The 22,078-nt window shown below is 55.1% G+C and overlaps 1 protein-coding gene across 1 annotated transcript; it reads left to right on the forward strand.

The window, feature by feature from the left end:
• Nucleotides 1-10,276: 10,276 nt before the first annotated feature.
• On the forward strand, nucleotides 10,277-21,588 carry SIK1 (salt inducible kinase 1). The gene is made up of 14 exons (XM_074324689.1): nucleotides 10,277-10,419; nucleotides 10,895-11,062; nucleotides 11,402-11,518; nucleotides 13,981-14,044; nucleotides 14,222-14,383; nucleotides 14,523-14,647; nucleotides 14,732-14,855; nucleotides 15,515-15,726; nucleotides 16,033-16,182; nucleotides 16,643-16,753; nucleotides 16,880-17,087; nucleotides 17,583-17,858; nucleotides 18,526-18,757; nucleotides 19,200-21,588. The coding sequence occupies exons 2-14, from the start codon at nucleotides 10,907-10,909 to the stop codon at nucleotides 19,582-19,584; spliced, it is 2,322 nt and encodes a 773-aa protein (XP_074180790.1). The 5' UTR covers nucleotides 10,277-10,419; nucleotides 10,895-10,906; the 3' UTR covers nucleotides 19,585-21,588.
• The last annotated feature ends 490 nt before the right edge of the window (nucleotides 21,589-22,078 follow it).

Below are 22,078 nucleotides of genomic sequence, written 5' to 3' on the forward strand. Positions count from 1 at the left end.
ATATATATATTTCTTATAATGGTATATATTCAATTTTATGATCAGGAAAAAGTTTTAGAATTCCAAATCATTACTGTGTTGACTTTTGATTGAAATAATGTGGCAGTAACAATCTTTGAAAACTCCAAGATGTAATAATGATACCCAACGGAGACCACAAAACTTACTGCGGGTGAAGTAGTAAAACGACTTAAATTCTGTAACAAAGGCCCAAGTACGGGATGGGTGTTTCTCCTGAAACAACGAGGAAGACAGCAAACAATGAGGAACAAAGCAAACACGTGACTACTTCCCAAAACCCTCCAGGGCTTGGCCAAGCCAGAGAACCTGTCTCAATCTAAGTTTTAACACGAAGTGATGTTTTTGGTTGGGGGACGCCTCGTGCTCTACCCTTTTAATTGTTGCCTTTCTTCTTTCCCCCCATTTATCCCCTAACCTGTGAGTGTTGGAGTCGGGAGGGACAATGACCCAGAGAGGAGTGCCTGGGTCCCCCAGGGTGGCCTGACCTGCTCTAGGTCACCAATTGGAACAAGGCTGGGATTTGCCTCCCCAACTCCCCAGCTCACACTGTGACCGAGTGTCCCTGCCTGAAGGAGAAGTCCCACCTCACTGTCCAAGGACAGAAGTGTCACCTAGCCAGGCCTCCGACATCCTTTCCCAGAGGTATGTGACAAGCTGACCACACCTCCCTGCCCCTGCAAACTTGTGTGGAAAGCCCCTTGAGTTCTCCAGAGACTCCGTGCATTTAGGATCAGGCCTAGCTGAGGGGTGACGCTCTGCTTTAATAATTCACTGTCCCCACCCAGCTCCCCTCTGAAGCTTTGCCAGTGTGGGTGGGGCCCGGTGGGTTCACTGGGCCACTGACGGGAAGGTGGGCACCACCTGGGGAGGGCAGGCTCACCCCTGACCATGCGGGACTCTGGGCCAGCTGAGCACTGCTGGGTGTCCACCTTCGCCCTTGAGGCAATGGACACTGTCCCCAATCTGCAGGCCAGACCAGGGAGGTCCTGGCTGGGCTCCCGTTGCAGTGCTGGTCCCGGCAGTGCCAACTGCCTCCCCAGGACTTAGTCACCCTGGTCACCTTGCGCAGGAGAGGGGCAGCTCCCCGAAAGACACCAGGTGGGCTGGGTGGGCCAGCATGTCTCAGGCCGAGCTACTGGTTCTCAGCCCCAGGGCTTGAGGGCGTGGTCCCCTTCAGGTCTCCCTCCTCCAGGGTCCAACCCAGGGGCATCTGTGGGACTGCAGGGCTCCCAGTAACCCTTTGGGGAGAGCTCCCCTCTGTGGGGGGGTGACTGCTGGGGCCACTGCCAGACCAACGGACCAAAGGATGGGGGTGGGACTGGAGCCCCTCCACCCACTCCACCTCAGGGGGACGCTCCTTGACACCCATACCTACTCACAGTCACGTGTCCTGAATGAACACTGCCCAGGAGGCTGACCAGTCAGGTTGACCAGGCAGGCTGGGCTCCCAGTGGGTTTGGCTGCTGCCTGGGCTGGGACCTCTGATGGTGAGGACAGGTTGTCCTGCCTTGGGCTCTGGCTCCTGGTCTGTCCTTGTCTGGCAGCCTGTGATCTGCTGCCCCCATGCCTTTACACTGAAAAGTATTCTACCTTCAAGTCCCCACAGCCACCAGCCAGTCCATGGGATGCTCAAGGCCTATAACCCCAAAAATGTTCATTTCCCTTTTTGTCAGTGGAGTCAGTCCTAGGGGGTCCCAAAGCAGGGACACAGCTCTGACCACAGCCAGAGCCAAGCACACGTGCGTATGCATACACACACACACACACACACACACACACGGGCACACACATGCACACACACGGCAGCCCCCACACACACTACACACACACGCACACACACACACACACACACCGGCACATATAGACACACACATGCACACACACGAGCACACACACGGCAGTCCCCCCACATGCACACACACACACAGAGGCACCACCACACATGCACACACACGGGCACACACAGACACACAGAGACACACACATGGACACACACACATGAGCATCCACACACATGCACACACAGGCACCCCCCCCCCACACGGGCACACACATACAGACACGCACACATACGGGCACCCACACCGCCCACATGTCTGTTCCCTAACTGTGTGAGTGCGGCTCTCCTCCGAAAGAAGCATGTTACCTGGGGTGGAGGGAAGGGCTTTGGGTTTTCCTGTCCCATTTGACTTTTGCACAAGAACATGACCATGAGGCACAGATGTAACTGACAATAGAAGTAAAAGACCATGTGTCAAAGCCCCGACTCCAAGCTGGCCGCCCCTGTGGTTGGTCTTTCTGCAGCTCTGTGGGTTCCAGCCCTCAGGTTGGACAAACCCGCCGTGTGTTAGGTTCAGAGCCGGCAGGCAGGCTGCACAGGCAGCCAATGTCCACCCAGAGAGCACCTGCCCGGTCTGCCTGGGTCACAGAGGTGGCCTCTGGTTTCTAAGGGTGGGGGTGGGGGGCTGCCAGGTGGTCCTGTGGTGTTTTAGGCTCTTGCTGGACCCTTGCACCAGGCTTTTAAAAATTGTTTTTATTATGGTAAAATATATATAACATAAAATGTACCATTTTAACCACTTTTAAATGGCCAGTTCTGTGGCATTTAATTCATTCACATTGCTGTCTACTGTTTACCACCATCCAGCTCGGAATTTCTAACTCAATCCGAACAGAGACTGTGTCCCCGTTAAACACTAACTCCCCCTCCCCACCCCCTGCAACCACTGTTCTAATGTCTCTGAATTTGACCATTCTCGGAATCTCATGTAATCGTGGACTCAATAGGCTATGTGTCCTTTTGGGACTGGCTGTTGCAGCAGGTGTCAGAATGTCTTTCCTTTTTAAGGCTGAGCAATAGCCCGTCGTATGGACGGACCACATTTGTTTCTCTATTCCTGTCGATGGACACCTGGGTTGTTTCCCTCTCTGGCTGCAGTGAATACAGCTGGGTGAACAGGTGTGCAAGTATGTGTTCAAGTCTCTGCTTTCACTTCCCTTGGGTCTCTGTCCAAAAGTGGGGTCGCTGCGTCGTAGGGTAGCTCATATTGAAGTTTTTGAGGGACCTCCGTACTGTTTTCCAGCATGGCTGCACCATTTTACATTCCAACCAACAGGGCACAGGGTTCCAACTTCACAGCCTTGCCCACACTTGTTATTTTCATTTAAAAAAAAATAATAGCCATCTTGATGGGTGGTTTTGTGGACATGGCTTTCTCATGGTGATGGAGAGGAGACCGTGGTTGGGGCTCCCAGGAACACAGGGCTAAGACAGTGGGAGCTGGGCTGTAAGCCAGCCTCGGAGATGACAAAGCCCAGGTTCCTTCATTGGCCAGCGGCTCCTGACAGTCCCAGGTCCTGGGAGCCAGCTCTGGGCCGCCGGCCATGGGTAACGAGGGAACACGGATCTTTCAACCAGTGTTCCGAAGTCAGCTGGGACTCTGCGTGGTATTTACAGGCACGGCAGAGCGTGGGCTTCCTGAGAGGGTCCGAGATTTCCTTTCTAGATGGAAGCAGCACTGCAGAGGGCTGGGCATGCCCGGCCTCTGTGCTTCCTATTTGTTTAGGTGCTTACATTTCTTTTGGATTCTGTATAGATCCCATCACATTGCATCATCACATAACATCTCACATCTGCTGTGGGACATTGCCAAAGGATACCCGAGACGGCCCACCCCATCTTCTGTGCACCGGAACACCGGTTCTGAGAACAGGTTTGGGGATCTGAGAAGTCTGTTTCCAGTCTTGGTGGCCCAGATCCTGAACCTGCCCTGCTGATTTTACATCTGTGGTTTCTTTGTGAGAAGAAGGTTCTAGAAATTTGCTTCCAGGCCTTCAAGTGACCCAGAGACTCCTGGCCCTGAGGTGGGGCTGGTTGGACCTTCTTCCTGGTCCAGCTGGTCCTAAGAGGCCCTGCCCACCTTACAACTCACACCTTGTTCTAAGCAGTTTTTAATTGAGCTGGGCTATACAAGAAAAGTGTACTCCCCTCCCCACCCCCCCAAACTTTTGTTCTTTCTGGTTTAGCAGAGACCACCTACAGCTTTGATGAGGGTGTGCTAGTGCCCCTGGGCTCTGTCCCACTTTGTCCCACGTCCTCTATCATCGCATGGCCCATTAGTTGTCACAATGTCCCTGTTATTACAGGGCGCTTGCCCTGGGGACTAATTCATGGTCGTTTTTATTAGTTGATGATGATGCTGTCTTTGCCTCCTTGTGACGTAAATCTCTGTGTGTGTGTCTTTTAAAACAAATAACAACAATACCGAAAGCCATGGAAACTAGGTCAGAAAGAATGAGAACACCTTTGCAGACTGTACTGAAAAGCTGGACGCTGAGCAAGGAGGTACGGTGTGTCCTTCTGGGCCATCAGAGACCTCTGCGTCACCTTGGCAACAGGGTATGAGGCGCTCTTCTGTGGTAGCCAGGGGCATCTGGGAGCCCCTCCGAGTCTGAGACTCCACTCCTGGCCCCGAGAGCCCACCCCCTTCCTCAGGGGCTGGGCTGTCCTGAACGGGCTGGTCCAGCTGTCCTGCCTTGACCCGGATGCTCTCAGAGAAGCAAGTCTTCTGGACAGCACGGGAGGAGAGGCCCCTCTGAGTGACCAAGACGTTGGCTGGCTCGGAGGAGGAGGATGAGGAGGGGTTAAATGGGACGGGACAGCCACTCCCATAACGAATTCCAGGCAGAGGACTAAAACTCACAATTCTAATGACCACTTAATGACCTGGCAAGATGCTTCCTCAGTGTGGCTGGGGAAAAGGCAGGATGTAATCATGTACCGGGAAAGACTGGTGGGGAACACCATGCCGTCAACAGCATTCCTTACCTGTGCTTTCTGTTTTCACCTTTACATAGTTTCTAAATTTTTTACTGAACGTTTCCTACTGATTTTTATACTGAGAAAAACAAAGTGCTTTATAAGAAAAGACCACTCTGCTGAGGGAGCGTTTCCTCTTGTTCCCACTTAATGTCGCTGAAAGTTATCCATCTAGAAGCCACAGAGAGAGCCATGTCCCAGCCTCCCTGTCATTGCCAGTTCCTTCCTTAGCCCTGCCGGGAGAACCGGGGTCAGGGTGGGGTGGTGGGGGGCATCCCCTGCGTCTCCACCAAGGTCTGGAGTTGACAAACTGCTTAAACTTCCTGAGCCACCAGGACCTCCCACAATGGAAGTGTCGCTCTGGACCAGGTTCCCTGCCAGGCCGACACCCCCAGCCCCTTTTCCCCCCATTACCACCCTCTCCTGGCAGAGCCCTAACCCTGGTGAAGCCCAGATACCCACTGTGTCACACCGTCCTCACCCAAGCACCTTCAGAGAAAAATCACACAGCCATTTGAGCAATAAATTGCCCGTGGACATCGGACAATGTTGACTATTTCCACCACTCTCGGAGCTGGTCCCATCTCTTCTGTCCTCTCCTTCCCCCTGAGCCAACCCACCACACCTCATGCCCTGTGTCCACGCCCTCTGCCTTCTCTCCTGGGAAACAGCAGAAGTCCCCACGCTGTCTCCTTAACTAGATGACAACCCTTGAGAGAAGGCATCTTGTCTGTTCCCTTCCCACTTTGCGGCACACAGTAGGTGCTTCATGAGCCTGGGTGGACACCTGGTGGCGATTCCCTCAGCATGCCCTCGGGACCTGCACCTTCCCATCCCTCTTTGTCCCTGCTAGAGTACTGTCTGTCACAATTCAAGGCAGTCCCAAGCTTCCTTTCACTGCCTGGTGCAGTTCTTGCAAAGTTCCTGTGAAGAGTAGAAACTCACATATTTTTTGAATAATTGAATAGTAATAAAAAAATACATAGTTTATCGTGCCTGATGCCAGTGGATGCCCTGGAGACAATGAGAGCCCCCACGTAGAAGTCTAGCATCTCCCAGAAGGAATCGGGGTGCTCTGTGTAGCCCCTGAGGAAAGCCCAGAAGAAAGGCTGTGGCCAGCCCCGGGCCCCACTCTGGGGCCCCTGGCCCTGCTCCCAGGTCTGCACGAGGCCAGAGCAACCCAGAGGATTCCGCTCTGTGATGTGGAAGGAGCTGAAACTTTTCTCCCTGATTGCGTGGCACCACCAGTAAAATAGTGCAAAACTGGCATTTTAAGCACGCTGCTCCTTCTACCTGAGGTTTCCAGCTGGTTTACTCTGGGGCTGCAGGCAGGACAAGTGACCACACCCCACCTGGTTTCTTAATGCTGCTTTTCTGAAAGGAGCTCCCACACTGAGTGCTGATGCATCTATTTTGGGCCCTTGGTGAGTCACTGCTGCTCACCTGTCTCCATCCTGCAGCTCCACCCCCAGCTTCCTTTAAGACAGCTGTCTTCAGAACATGGGTTCAGGAGACAGACACCTTATGTCCTCTTGGGTCCTCAGGCACGGTATCAGCTACCGACCTGCTGTAATATCAGGCACCCCCATCAGTCCATCAGTGACTGCTCACTGTGACAGAAGCAGACATGGGAAGTAGAAACCCTAGAACTTTGCAGTTGGAAGGGCCAGTAGTCCGTGAATAGCAAGTTTCTGTTGGTGTGTGTGTGTGTGTGAGTGAGTGTGTTTGTGAAAGCCAAAATGTTGGAATTCTGCCCTGCCTGTCCTGTGGCTGCCTCTCCGGACCCCCCAGGTCCCCCACCCCAGTCCCAATGTCCCCAGGACCAGGATTCCCCAGGGCCTGGACTGAGGGGTGTGGGCATCACCGAGGCAGTCACAGAGCAAACGCACCCCAGAGCAGTGGGACGCAGGAGATGATGGCAAAGTAGGTGCTCCATTGGGTGGTGCTAACGCTGGCCAGTGTCCGGCTGGCCAGTTCCCCTGGACTCCTGACAACCTGTGAACGTCTGGGCCATCCACTGAGGGTTAGCGCTTTCCTCCCACCTGCTGGACCCCACGTTTTGGGCTGCAATTCCCTGACAGTGCACTCATGTCTATTGAGCATGTCTGTGCCAAGCTCTGCAAACATAGCGGGTGGCAGAAGGCTGCCAGTCAGCCGAGCTTGACCTGAGATGGTTGGGCTGACGCCGCTGTAAGTAAACCAGGCAAAACCAGATGAAACACAGCCAAGAGGACAGAGAAGGCCTGGGGTTTCTGGGAGGAGAGTGTCAACAAAGAAAAGCACCTTGTCTTACTCTTGGTGATGGGGAAAGTCATCTTGAAAGGGGCCTGCTGTCCCACCACATTTAGTTACAGAGGGGAGTAGGTTTAGAGCACACGTGGCACGGGCTGGCTCACTCACTCCTTTGTGTACGTGTGCTGCCTTCCAGCCTGGCTCTCCATATTGATTGATTGATTTGGAGGATTTTATGGGCTGCCCATTCTCAGTGTCTTTGGGTGCCTGAAATCCAGAACACTGCAATTGCAAGAGCGGCTAAAGAAATTCCAAATGGAAAAGAAAACTGACTTACTGTTTCTCCCAAATCTACAATGATATACAGAAGGGAGCATTCTCACAGACTTTGAGAGTATTTCCTCCATTATGTTAAGTGGAGACTTTCCTGAATAATTTGATTACGTCTGTAGATGCTCATGCAATGTACTTTTCCCCCCTCGAAACGTGTGCAAAGCGTAGAGACTAGAAATCTGAAAAGAAATCAAAGATTCTGGAAGGAAGTACAGCTTCCAGGGGCCAAGGATGCAAACAACCAAAGACACTCAACTCAAGCAGAGGTCGGTGGGGGCAGATTCACCACGGTAGGTACCGGGAGCCCACTGGGCGACATGACACCATTAGAGGTCAGCCTCTTCCTCCGCCCTGCCTGCATTCATCAAGAGCAGCCTCCCACGCGGGGCTGGGGAATGGCCATAGCCTGGCGCAGGGCTGTTCAGGAAGGGTCAGGTCAAGTGCACCTGGGTCCAGCGACCCTCTCTGGGGAGGCAGTTCCAGCTCTTTTGGGTGCAGTTTTTAAGCAGCGGGGACAAACTGTTTCCAAACTGCCGGCCAGGTGTTTGCAAACACCTCACACTTTTCAAAAGTCTTGGGCTTGCCCTTCGGTATGTAGGTGGGAGGGGGCCCAAGAGCTCGAAAGCTCTTGAGTCACAGAATAAAGGACAGCAGCTGAGTGCATTCAGGTCTCTGGTGTGTTTACTCTGCGTCTTACTCTCCTAGGAACAGGTAGATTTGAGGGGCCCCAGAAGGAGACAAAAGCGGTTGTAAACTATTCAGCTGGAAGGAAGTAGAAATATTCCCATAAATTCTCACTGGAAAACTCGGGACAGATAATGAGGGCACTTTTGAAAGACTAAGGAAAACTTTGGGACTATTAGTGTCTTTGAAAGGCCTTTTAAGACAAACTGACCCACAAACCACTGGCCAGGGAGGGGGTGATTGGGAAATATTTGGTCCCACTGGCGATCGAGCACATCTGACTCCGCCCGGTGCCCTGGCCAGGCCAGTCACGGCTCCAGGCAACTGCACACGCACACACGCAGCCTCCCCTCCACCATGTTGCCCAGTGTTGTGTCCATTCTGCTTAACTCTCGTTCCCCATCTCCTTCTGTGAAGTGGTACTTTTATTCAGCAGAAGGAAAAATGAAGCTAGGCTGGATGCAGAATTGAAATTCCCAAACTGCTGCCTTCTTAATGTTTAAAAAATATAGGTCACCATACCCTGTGTCTTCCCTTAGACAATTTTTTGTTTGTTTGTTTAGAAAATGTTTGTTTTTTTGATAAGGCATAAAGAATATAAAGTGAGCAGTGATGCCAACAGAAATTGTCCCCTGCTGCCATTTTCATCCTGTCCCCCTCTCCCCTCTAGTGCAGGTCAGCCCACCGCTGCCCTGCAGCTCTGGGGACACAGAACGTGGGCCAGGTGGGATAAAAGTAACAAAAGCCATGAGGCCTGCAAACTGTGTACTCTCGCCAAGGGGTGAAGTCCCCGCCCACTGTTGACCCTACCCATTGGCCCTGCCAGGAGGGGCCATTCCCCCAAGGACAGGGTCCTTTCCTCTGTCTGGGACAGAGCGCCTGGCCCATGTTCAGTGGACATTTTTCGGATGAACCCACAAGAAAAAGACCCATCACGCACTGAATTGAGGGCATTGCCAACTGGTCTTCCCAGTATTCTGGTCCCAAGAACCTGAGACTCTGAAGGCCCTGTTGGGTGGAGTCCACTTCCACCTGGCCCTCTGGCAACAAGCCCACTTCAGCCCGTCTTCCTCTCTCCACCCTGCTAGGTTCCAAAGTAAATCCATCATAAAGGACCCAGACCTTCCACAATCAGCTGGCTTCTGACAGCGTATCTGACGGAGAATTGGCAGGGCCAGCCCCAGTCTGGGGTTTCCACTCCAGCTGGGGGGTCTGCAGCACCCTGGGGTCTGCGGCCCGTGGGGGATGTACCCCCCCACACCAATGCCCTGTGCTCAGTTGCCAGAGATGCTCACCAATTTTCCTGGGTTTGTCTCTAACTTGCTGAACGATAGAGATTCACACAGAACAAGAGTAATCAAAGTTCGGGGGCCCCAAGGTCCTGGGGTGTGTCGCTGCAGAGGGTCCCCGGCTGTGGGCAGCCCCTCTCTGGGAAGGGGCGACCCAATTTGGGGTGTGGGAGCCGGCGTGCTGTCACGTGGCACCGCTGTATGGCCCCACTCAGCGAGTTTGTGAAGTTTCCCTAACCCCACCTGCTACTTTTCCTTATAGAGGCTTCAAGGCTGAGAACTTCAGAACGAAATTGGGGGACAGATGGGACCTGTACCCCGATAGCCGGGACCGTGGAGTAGGGGTCCAAACAGGACCCAGCTGTACTGCATTTCCAGGGTTTTCGGAACCGCCCTAGACCCAAGCCTTTTGGGTGGGTGCGAGAAGAGGGGGCACGCTCCAAGGAGGCCGTGTGAGAGTGTGCAGGCAGAAAGTGTGCCCAGGAAACACAAGGATTAATCGGCCTGCAGCGTCCACAGCATCCGGTAGGGGGCGCGCGCCGGCGGGAACGCGGGCGCGGGCGGACCTCCGCGGGCCTTAGGCGCCCGGCGCCTCTGACGTCACCGCCCCGCGGTAGCCAGGGCAACGGCCTCATCAGCGCGCGCGTCAGAGCCGCCAGTCTCTTGGCAACGGCCCGATCTCCCGCTCTCCCTCCGCTTGGCGCTGGGCCGCGCGTCGCTCTGGCGTCAAAGCGACGTCAATGGGGATGTATCAATCCAGCGCGGCGGCGGGGCGGGCCTGGCGGAGGCGGGCTGGGGGCGGGGCCGGACCAGGCCGGGGGCGGGGCCTGGGCGGGGCTGCCGGGGCCGGGGCGGGGCGGGGCGGTGGCGCGTGCGGCGGGTTGCGCCGCGCGGCCTCAGAGCTGACATGCGGCGCGGCCCGGCTGGCGGCGGCAGAGGCGACCGGAGCAGCAGGCAGCCGAACAGCGCGAGCGAACGAGCGGTCGGCGGGGGCTGCGGGGCGAGCGGCGTCCCGGCCTCGGAGCCCCGGGGGTGGCGGAGGTGAGGCAGCAGGCGGCGCTCGGGTCTCCGGTGGCCCCGCGGGTGCGCGCGGGGGGGTCGGGGCCGGGACGCCGCTCGCCCCTCGGTCGCCAGCCCCCTTTTGTTTTGGGGCGGCGGGAGCGGGTTCACGCCCCGCGGGCCTGGGGTCCGGGGTTCCGGGCAGAGCCGACCGCGAGCGGTGGGGGCGGCGGGAGCGGGTCCGCGCGCCCCGCGGGGCGAGGGACTCCAGGGTTGGGACGGAACCGACCGCGGACGGCGTGCACGCTCCGCGGGTTCGGATGGAGCCTGGCGGCGGGGGCGGGTCCACACGCCCCACGGGGCTAAGCGGGTCCCGGGGACCGGAGTGGAGCCGACCTCGGGCGGCGGGGGCGGGGTGCACCCCGCGGAGGGTTCGGGACGAGTCGGGACGGGTCGGGCCACGGCGGGGGCGGGTGTGGGGTCGGGGTTCGGCGCTGAGCGCTGCCGGCGTCCGTAGGTGCCCGGAGCCATGGTGATCATGTCTGAGTTCAGCGCGGCCCCAGCGGGCGCCAGCCAGGGCCAGCAGAAGCCCCTCCGGGTGGGCTTTTACGACATTGAGCGGACCCTGGGCAAGGGCAATTTCGCGGTGGTGAAGCTGGCCCGGCACCGAGTCACCAAAACGCAGGTGCGTGGGGTGGCAGGGCCGGCCTGGGGTGGGATCCCTGTCCGCAGGGTCTAGCGATGTCGTAAGGTCTGAACGCTGACAGCTTTTAGTCTGGTAAAGAAAAGAAGCTCCTTATGTTATGATTCTGCATAATGTGTATGAACATTAAAGGGTAAAGACCAAGTATTAAAGGATAATATTAATGATGACTTTGGTTATTCCCCCCCCCCAACTTTTTGTGACCTCTTGGAGATATAAAGTATTTTAGAAATTAACCTGCAAAAAGCGAAAATTAGGTTAAGTGAGAGGTTTGGTTGTTTTTTTTAAACAGAATATCCTTTTTCTTGTAAAAATCTGTAGGTTGCAATAAAAATAATCGATAAAACACGCCTAGATTCAAGCAATTTGGAGAAAATATACCGTGAGGTTCAGATCATGAAGCTTCTGAATCACCCGCATATCATAAAGCTTTACCAGGTAAGCGCCAGTGTGCCTTTCCCTGTCACTTCTGGCAAGTGTATTATTTCTTATTTCCGACAACGTAAGTGTGCAGTTTCGGAAGGTTGCTCTTCTCTTTGTGTGGATGTGGGAGTCCAGGAGTTGGTTGTATAAGGTCAATAGATTAGTTTCTGTAAGTGGTGCAGAGGTATTCACAGCTGTTTTCTTGCTTTTGGGTCATAATCGCTTCATGAACATTTTACTTAGTATTGTAATTTGTCCAGTGTTGAATGTGTTGAGGTCAGTGTTACTCTTACTGTGAAGACAAACAAGCAGATCTGTGTGTTGCCACAAGTCGGGCATTTAGGGTAGAACATATTCAAGTGAAACTAGACACTTCTGCCTCTGCAGATAATTATTAAACTTACAAACCAGCTGCTCTTACTAGTTTTCATTAATTTATCTTTGCAAAGGCAGCAGTAAGCATTTGTCTTCCCCTTTTAAAACTCTTCATCAAAAACGGAGAGATGAGAATACGTTTGCCCTGGTGAAAGCAAGGTTGTCATTTAATCCACGTTAAGAACAGGCCTCACCCTGTCCGTCTTTTGGTTTGTTTTGGGCCTTTATTTTTGTTCTGTTGAAACTAATAAATTGCGTCTTTGGAAAATAAGTGCTGGTTTAATTAGGACAGTAAAGCGATCTGTTACTTAGCTGACCACTTCTGTAAAGATGAAATCCAGCCTCGTTCAGGAGAATAAGTCCTTTGCTCGATGTTATGTCCAGTTGTGTTGACTGGAGGTTCCTTTGGATGACTCTCACAAAACCCTGAGAGTCTGAAATGAATATGGGACAGTGTGTGCATTTGTGCTGTTGGCAGGGCTAGGTGTACAGTGAGGTAGGACGAGACGGTAGTTGAAATGATCCCACGCAAGGCTCTTCTCTGTTAAAATGAAGGTAGAAGTGGAGTCGTTGGGGCTGTGTTTCCAGAATGACAGTTTACTCAGCGCTGTTAATGCAGCAGTCGCGTCAGGTGCTCTCTGGTTCGTGTTTTGTTTCTGTTGTCATTTGTAAGTTGCCGTCTGGAGAAGAAGTTTCCTCCCTGGTCACTGATGTCAGTGCCTGAGACATGTGCCTGTTTCCGCAGGAGTGGGCTGACCCCTGTCTGTTTCTGGCTGTGCTGAAAGGATGAGCCAGAGCATGGCTTCCCCGCTGGCCCATTGTGTGGACTAACCCAGTTAGCGATCCCCTGGCCCACGGGATCCAAGTTCGGTCTTTTCTGGGGTGAATTTTCTCATTGCTCTGTGGGCTGCTTTAACCATTTGGAGACATATGATGCAGTGGGACAGCAAGGATGGTGATTAGCCTGGTTTTGGCGCTGGCGTCTGATTTTCATCCAGCTAGCCCAGGCCCAGAACCTTGGTGAGGCACTAAACTCTTTCCGTGTGTTTTTTTTTTTAAACTTAACACACATTCGCTTTCATTCTTTTTCTGTCACTTTTTTCATTGAGAAATGGGGTGAACAGTGGTTGTCTTACTCGCCACTCTGTTATACACATTGAGCACAAGGGCAGTGAAAATTCTAGCCGAACTGTTTGGTGTTCAGGTTTCTTTCTAGATTTACAGCTCAAAGCAGTTGTTTTCCAAGTACCTTTTTTAAAGGAGTAATTCTGAAACCTGAAGGAGTCTTTTTCTGCAAGAATGTATTATTTTTCTGCCTCCCTCAGAACTGGTTTAGAATATACAGATAGTAATTACACTTCTTTCGCTACCAAAGGTCTGAATTTTTCTTTGTTTTTCAGTTATGTTTTAAACTCTTTAAAACACTTTCTTCAAAGTGAGATAAAACTCTCGATCAATAAGGAATCTTTAAGGTGTACTTGACATGGGCTGTTGCTGTTGACGCTGCTGAGCAGATTGCAGTACAAAGAGCAGACTGTTGTAGCTCACCTGGCAAAGCTGGCTTCTCGTGGCCTAATTAATGATGTCACTAACGCATGGGGGGTGGCGGGGGGGCAGTATTTGCTATCTGTGATTCAGCTGTGCTGGCCTTTGGCTGGAATCATTTGTTGCACGCTCGGCTTCTAGAAGAAAGCCATAGCAGAACTCTGGAAGTCGTTTTTACTTCAGTAGCCTCCAGAGTCCTCTAGGGGGGTGAGGCAAAGTGAGTTATTTGTTTTTTAATATTTATTTTACATTTGTATTTATATTTATTTCCTATGATATAGGAGAATTCTAAACCTTTTTTTTTTTTTTTTTTGAGAGCAAAGAAATACCAGGCTAGGCAGTCTAGTGAGGAATTCACCTCTGATTTTTAAATTCTTGTTTTGAATAGGAATCCCCTTATTTCTTTCGTTACTGTCAAAGTTTTTCTTTACTTTCCAAAAATTATGAAGGTACTCATCCCAGAGAAGTTAACAGTTGACTGGGGTTCAGGTGGAATATTTATACCGTTGGTATGCTTCCTTTTTGTGTGGTTAAATGTCATGTCTTTATTTTTGTAGGTTATGGAAACAAAGGATATGCTTTATATTGTCACTGAATTTGCAAAAAATGGAGAAATGTTCGGTAAGCCACACTTAGTTTTAGTATCTGTTGACGGCAAATGGTACTGACTTCGCGGGTACTGCTTGTCTCATGTTGGGGTGTACCTGCTATACAGTTCTGCAGCATTCCTCAGTGTGCCCGAGACATGGGCCGGGCTAGCAGGTGTGGGAGCTCGAGCTTTGTTTTGTCGCTCCTCAGATTACTTGACTTCCAATGGGCACCTAAGCGAGGACGAAGCCCGGAAGAAGTTCTGGCAGATTCTGTCGGCCGTGGAGTACTGCCACAGCCATCACATTGTGCACCGGGACCTCAAGACCGAGAACCTCCTGCTGGACGGCAACATGGACATCAAGCTGGCAGGTAGGGGGTCACGCTGCACCCAGGAAGTACCGTCCTGGTGGGGTGGGGCGGCGGCATGTGTGCTTTGTACGCACACCTGTGAAGCCACGGCCCCTGCTGTTTGCACCGTAACTTCATCACCTGTTTCTTTGTCTCTCAGACTTTGGATTTGGGAATTTCTATAAGTCGGGAGAGCCTCTGTCCACGTGGTGTGGGAGCCCCCCGTACGCAGCCCCAGAAGTCTTCGAGGGGAAGGAGTACGAAGGCCCCCAGCTGGACATCTGGGTAGGAACCCGCGTGTGCAGTGCGTGTTAGATGCTAAGCAGTGAGGGCGAGCGGGCTCTGACTGTGCTGTGTGGTCGTTGGCAGAGCCTGGGAGTCGTGCTGTACGTCCTCGTCTGCGGGTCCCTGCCCTTCGACGGGCCCAGCCTGCCTGCTCTGAGGCAGCGGGTGCTGGAGGGCCGCTTCCGCATCCCCTTCTTCATGTCTCGAGGTAGGTGTGAGGCGTGAGCTGAGCCTCCTGAGCGGGCTGGGCGTGGAGCGCGATGGGAGTTTTGGAGGAGGAGGGGGAGGACGCATTCATTTCCTGAAATGCCTGCTTGACTGTCTTCTGAGTCTGCCATTGGGTTTCTGAGTCAGGCCTGTATTACGCGGGGTGTTTACCTGTGAGAGAAACCCAACCCACGGGCTGTGTTTTCAGTGCCCTACTTAGGCCTGGCAGGTCCCTTCCTGCAAGGGCGTCTCCCGGAGGGCCGGCTGAAGGCCTGCTCTCTGGAGTCCCTGCCCAGTGCCCCGTCCCTGTGTCTCACCCACTCTGCACACGTGCTTTTCTCCATTCAGTAAAGACGTGAGACCCGCTGGCCGCTAACACGTGTGGCCACAGCAGAATGGGGAGTCTAAGTGGTCTCTGCGGGGACCACTTGGGAGGACTGTGTCCCCACAGAGGCCCATCCCTCAGTCGTGGGGCTCTGTCTGGTGACAGGTCTGAGCCGATGGCACAGGCCAGCACTCTTTAGGATGGTCATTTGTCCGTTTCCCCGCATCATGGGAGCCTCGTGCCCTGCGGGGCTGCTGTGGGACTGGGTGGGCCGTGGGGGAGGGCACCGCGCCACCCGCGCCGCCGGGTCTCAGGACGCCTGCCCCACCCCCCAGACTGCGAGACGCTGATCCGGCGCATGCTGGTGGTGGAGCCGGGCAAACGCATCACCCTGGCCCAGATCCGGCAGCACCGCTGGATGCAAGCCCATCCCCGCCCGCCGCCCGCCTGCCCTGCGCTCAGCTACAGCTCCAACCTGGGCGACTACGACGAGCAAGTGCTGGGCATCATGCAGACGCTCGGCGTGGACCGGCAGAGGACTGTGGAGGTGAGCACAGCGCCCTCCCTGCGCCTGGTCTTGGTGGGAGAGGCCTTCCTGGGGGCAGGCGCGGCCGTGTCAGAGAGCAGACGCTCTCCAGTCAGGCTAAAATGGGAACATGGGCTAATTTAAGGGCCAGCTAGTCCACACCTCTAAAAGATATTCTCGGCCACCCAAGAATAACCCTGGGAATGGCCCCGTCAGGGAGCCTCAGCGACTCGAGGAGATGTCCCAGGGCGCCGCCTGCCCGCGGGAGGCCTGCTTCTCCGCCATCTCCTCTGGCCTGGCTCTGACCCGCTTCTCTGCCTGTCGCAGTCCCTGCAGAACAGCAGCTATAACCACTTTGCGGCTATTTATTACCTCCTCCTGGAGCGGCTGAAGGAGCACCGCAGCCCCCCCCAGTCGTCCCGACCCCGCCTGGCCCGGCCGCAGAGGCCCAGAAGCTCTGAGCACAGCTGCCTGGAGGTGAGGGGGCTCCTTCTAAAGCCCCACCCTTGTCTCTGCCTTGGATTTCGTCCCCAGGTTAGGGATCCCTCGCTCAGACATGCTGGGGGGTGAGACGCAGGATGAGCCTGCTGGGCCCCAGGTCCCAGCACACATGACCCATTAAGCCCTGACGGGGTTCCCCTGTGAGCCTCGGATCAGAAGCTGCACGGAGAAGGGGGGGTGCTGATGCTCTGCTGGGGGTCAGGTCTGTCCTGTGGCCACTTGTTCCTAACTGTCCCTCATGCTGGCCTCTCCATGCTCCTCTTGGTCACCTTCAACCAGCGTGGCCTCAGGGAGAGCGCATGTGTCCTGAGCCCAGGCAGCTAGTGGCTGCCACCTGTTAATGCCAGAGCAAGCCAGCATGGTCTTTTCTCGCGATGTCGCGGTTGTCCCCAGAGCCAGCTGCCTGATGGCCCCGTCCTCGTCTGCCGACCCACAGGTGCCTCAGGAAGGCCTCCCCAGTGACGCTTTCCGATCCTCCCTGCTCTGCCCGCAGCCCCAGACCTTGGGGCAGGTCGAAATGGACTGTGACCTGCACAGCTCACTCCAGGTGTGTGAGCATCTGCGCTGTGTGGCGTCGGGGGTGGGGGCTCGGCTGGTTCCCGGCCGCAGGGACGGCCCCTGCACCGGCTCTCACAGAGCCCCAGGCTCACTGGTTTGTGTCCGTCCTTCACAGCCCTTGCTCTTCCCCATGGATGCCAACTGCAGTGGAGTGTTCTGGCATCGCTCGGCCTCCCCCAGCAGCCCACTGGACACCACCATCAGCGAGGAGGTCCAGCCGGGCGCGGAGGCGGAGCGGGAGGCACAGAGGCCCCTGCCCAGCAGTACGGGCCGGAGGCACACGCTGGCCGAGGTCTCCACCCTCTCCCCATGCGCCACTCCGTGTAAGTGTCCCGTGGGCAGGCGCGTGGCCGCTGAGCGGGGTTATAGTCAGGGCTGCGCAGGGCTGATGCCAAACGCACCCGTTCTGCTTATCCACCTCTTGTGGTTACATCCCCCAGCTCCGCCATTGGTTTAACCCCAAAGGCCAAAGGGTTACGCTTAGACACTCCTGTGGTGGTTTGGTGATGGGGACAGTGTGCCGGGAGGGCAGGTTCTCAGCCTGGGCCCCTCTGTGTCCTGGGTCAGCGCCCGGATCAGCTGCAGCCGACTGTAAAGCCTCCCCATTCTGGTGGCCTCTGGCCATCACAGACTGCCACACCCCCAGCACAGCTGTCTGTCCCCGTCAGCGGGCTGTGAGGATCGCCTTGGGGGCTTAGTGTCGCTGCAGTGGGCGTGCAGAGGGGCCGGAGTCAGTTATTCTCCTGTGAAAACTGGCGGCGCCTTGGGTGTGTTGGCTGTGGGGAGCCCCCCTCAAGAACACCCCGCTCCCTCTGCAGGTATCGTCATCTCCTCCTCCCCAACAAGCCCTTCCGAAGGCACCAGCTCTGACAGCTGTCTTACCTCAGCCGGCGACAGCCCCGGGGGGCTCAGTGGCCGCTTGGCCGCTCAGGGGCTGGTGGGCACCTGCTCCCCCCTCAGACTGGCCTCGCCGCTGCTGGGGGCCCAGTCTGCCACCCCAGTGCTGCAGGCTCAGGGGGCCCTGGGAGGAGCTGCCCTGCTCCCCGTCAGCTTCCAGGAAGGCCGGAGGGCTTCAGATACCTCGCTCACTCAAGGTGACTTCCCCTTTCGGTCTCACTTCCACCTTCCCCAGGAGATGCTGTGTGTGGCCCTGGAGGACATCACTTTGTCCTTGATGGCAGGGGTCCCCCCATCCTCTCGCCGGGTCGGGTTAGAGCAGCATTACTCCCTGGGGAGGCTGCAGTGCTGCCCCCGTTCTAGACAGCCTGGTCTCTGAGACAGTCATCGGCCTCTAGTGGCTATTTTGTAAAGGCCCGAGACACTCGGAGACCAGGCAGCAGCTCCTGCCTGCAGGAGCGATGGGGTCAGGGAGGGATCCCTCCCCTTAGCTGCCTGGGCATCTCCCCCCCACCCAGGGCTTGGGGGGATCTCACCCCCTCCCTGGTCCTGTGGCACTGATCGCACCCTTCTTCCATGAAGGGTCTATTGTCTGCTCAGGCGCACGCCTGTTTGGTGTTGGAACTACTGCCCCAAACCAAACCCCAAAAGAAGAAGACTTCCCCGCCTTAGGGAGGGGTGGGTGGTTTGTCACAAGTGATCGGATGCCCAGCAAGCACCCTGAGCCCTGCAGGAAAGCATCCTAGTCCTCGTATCTACCACCTCTGTGTTGCCCATGCCTCCTCCCTGCTCCCCGCCCCACCCGTGTGGAAACCCTGCACTGCGGGGCCAGGTCCATAGGCTTCTTCACCCACCTCCCCCCAGGCCTGAAAGCCTTCCGGCAGCAGCTGAGGAAGAACGCAAGGACCAAAGGGTTTCTGGGGCTGAACAAGATCAAGGGGCTGGCTCGCCAGGTGTGCCAGCCGTCCGCCAGCCGGGCCACGCGAGGTGGCCTGAGTGCCTTCCAGCTGCCTGCGCAGAGCCTGGGCGTGCACGGCGGTGGGGCTGGCAGCCGCGAGGGCAGAGGCCTGCTGGAAGAGGTGCTGCACCAACAGAGGTACGCCCGCTCGGCGCAGGCGCCTGCACGAGGAGGTTTCCTCCTAAGCTCCCCCTTCTCCATGGAGTCAGATGAGCACGCTTCCCTGCCCCCAAGTGCAGACCTGTGGGGCCTTGTTCCCCGCAGGTGGTGGCAGAGGTGGGGAGCCGTCAGGTTTTGTCACTTTGAAGCCTGTAAGGGGGATGGATGGGGGCAGTGAGTAAAAATGTCACATCTGGTTGGCATCTCTGAGCTGCCACAAAAGCACGCCGGAGAATGGAAATGTCAGGAATTGCTCAGGGGATTAGTCACACAGCACTGCATGTTCTGAGCAGCTTCAGCCAGCAGTTTCACGGGGCGTGGACACCGATAGTGTCTGAACCTGGCCGGGTGGAACATGCCAGAAGCAGCAAGCAGAGCTGATAGTGACCTGTGCCTTCCCCGTTCCCTTGTCTCCCTCCAGGTTGCTCCAGTTACAGCACCACCCGGCAGGCCTGCCCAGCTGCCCGCAGGCCCCCCAGCCACCCCCGGCCCCTCTGGTCCTGGCCCCCTGCGACAGTGCCCTCCTTGTGTCAGGACTCCAAAAGGAGCTGGGGCTGGCGCCCTGCCCGCTGCTGCCGCCCCACATCGTCCAGGCTGGGGTCTCCCCAGTAGCCTCGGCAGCCCAGCTCCTGGATGCCCACCTACGCATCAGCACGGCCTCGGTCCCCCTCCCCGCCACCACACCCCTGCAGCCACACTTTGCCATGCTGCCGCCAGGTTTCAACCCCATGGGGCTGCCTCAGGGGGACTGCGAGATGGAGGACCTGACCGCCGGCCAGCTGGGCACCTTCGTCCTGGTGCAGTGAGGAACACGGGTCGCTGCCCTCCGCCCCAAATGGGCCGCTGACTCCTCGAAGCAATAATCTGAGTATGTGAAGACGTTTCCGGACTCAAAGCCAATAACTTCTGAGAAGCAAAACAAGCAATACGTTGGTGTTTTGGCTTTTTAGTTTATATTTTGTTTCATTTTCTTCTTGCACTGAGCGGCTGTTAACATGAGTCAGGACTGGACAGTTTCTAAAGAAGAATAATGAGGGTGTGTCATGGGGCGGGCAGATGGGGGGGAGGAGGGAGCAGGTGAGAGCTGGATGACGGCTGGCTCAGCGAATTGGCTTGGGGCCACTGGTGGCAGGAGGGGCCCAGGGACCAGGGACTCCCTGGTCCATGGGCACGGCAGGTCACGAGCATTGCATTGGGCAAAACACGGTGTGAGCCCTATGCATGCAGACGACCTATGTGTGTGTGTGTGCGCGTTGAGTGGTATCGTGTTTTTTTTAGTTAACAGTTACCCACTTCCGGAAACACTTAGGCTTCAAATGAAAGCTGTGAACTTTCTGCTTTATGTATCGGTTTTTAAAAAGCTCTAAGGCCAGCCCAGGAGAAGATAATCTACAAATTCTCGGACTTCTCTCCCCTGAAGTCAGTACCCACAGGATCATTATACCTTCTTTTTTAGATGAGAAGTTTTATAAACTGCTCAAGAGTTGGTTTCCAGGATTCTTCGGAAGAACCTCAAAAGGGCGGGCGGGCTGGCTGCGGGGCACTCCAGCCGGGCACTTGCTCAGCCGGAGGAGTTTCCTCCTGCTGCCCGTCTGATTTCCGCTGCTAATTAAGTTTTTATGCATTTCATTATCAGGGTCCAAAAAGAACAGCTGACTGGGGAATGTGCAATATGGAGACCTGGGCCTGGGAGGAACAGATAGTAAAGGGTCATGCTAGTGGCTGGCCTGCTCCCACTGGGTGGCAGCCCACGGGCAGCCCAACCTTACCCAGGCCCCTGGTTAGGCTTTCGTTCACAGAAGTGAAATGACAGGTCAGGTCAGTATTGTTCAAGCTTTGCTCCTTTTTTTTTTTAAGCAAATACTGTATATGTATATAAATAGACAAATAGACACTACTTATTTTTTATATTTTTTACTACACCTTTGTGTTCCCAGTTTAAATTCCCCTCTGGTAACATTGCAAGGCGCTGACACCAGGTCCATAGAGGAGGGAGACAAGGTGCGTCTTTACCTGGCAGGTAGACTCAGGTGGTGGCTCGTGGGTCAGAGGCCTCTGGAGGGAGAGGAGGGTCGTCCCTGCACACCCCTGCACCGGTCAGCACGGCCCTTTACCTCCAGGTGCCTTCCGTTCACTTGGCTCTTACACCCTTCAGTATTACACAGGTAACCACGGGGGAAGGTGGGCATTCATCAAAGCCAAAGATGGCCCGCTTTTCTGGAGGGTGGGCAGGCGGGCGGCCCCTGTGGCTGCATTTGCCGAGCTCGCTGCTGCTGTCCCTCCTGCACTGGCTGCTTCAAGGATTGGGCAATGGGCTGGCCTGGCTGCCTGGCCGCAGGCACCACCCGAGCCTCCCACTGACTGGTGAGGAAGGTTGGGGCGGAGCGAGGCCGAGCCCCTTCCCACGGAAGCAGCACGCGGCCCACTACAGCCCGGTCCCCTCTCACACGGCTGTTCTAATGCCAGAGATCAAAGGCCTCAGAACATGACAAGCACTTTATCCTTTCACAGTTTCTTTCTCGTTGCCGTAAGTCGAGTTGTGTGTCTTGTTTTCAGGTATGCGTGGTGTGTTTCCTGGGTCTCCCCACAGTGCTCTGCTCGGACGGATGCAATAGCCTGTTGAGAGGCACTCGCGTCTGAGCAAGGTGTCTGTGGGTGGGTTTTGTTTTTTACTGTAACTGAGTTAATTATTTTATTTCTTACGTTAACATGAGAAATGTATGCCAAATGATTAGTGGATGTCTGTTTTTTAATTTAATATTTAAATAAAATATTTGGGGGGAAAAAACGTCGGCTTTTCCCTCAGTTCATCTCTGTGGAAGTGCCTTCCTTCCGAGCCGCTTCAGTAAGAGGGCACGTCCTCCAGGTGGATTGGCAGGTCAGGTGGCAGTTTTAATTAGTTTCCGGTATACAAAACAGTACTAGTAGGACATTTACGCCCCTCACAAAGTGATAACCCCCCACACTCAATCTATTACCCCTCTGACACCGTATATACGTACCTGTTACAATTCCATTGACTCCATTTCCTACGCTGTACTCCACATCCTGTGACCAAACATATAATTTAATACATATATTAAGTTATAGTTGACATTATTGTTCAGCTTCAGGTGTACAGTGCAGCGATCAGGCATCTACATCATCCCGGAGGTGGTCTCCCTAATGGGACACATGTCCGTCGGATACCCTACAACATCTTTACAACATTGTTGATTGCATTCCACAAACTGACTTTCGTATCCCTGTGGCCATCTGTGGTTACTGACTGTGCTTTCTCATCCCCTCACCTTCTCCCTC

The sequence above is a fragment of the Rhinolophus sinicus genome, linkage group LG01 (genome assembly GCF_036562045.2).
Source record: "Rhinolophus sinicus isolate RSC01 linkage group LG01, ASM3656204v1, whole genome shotgun sequence".
NCBI lineage: Eukaryota > Metazoa > Chordata > Mammalia > Chiroptera > Rhinolophidae > Rhinolophus > Rhinolophus sinicus.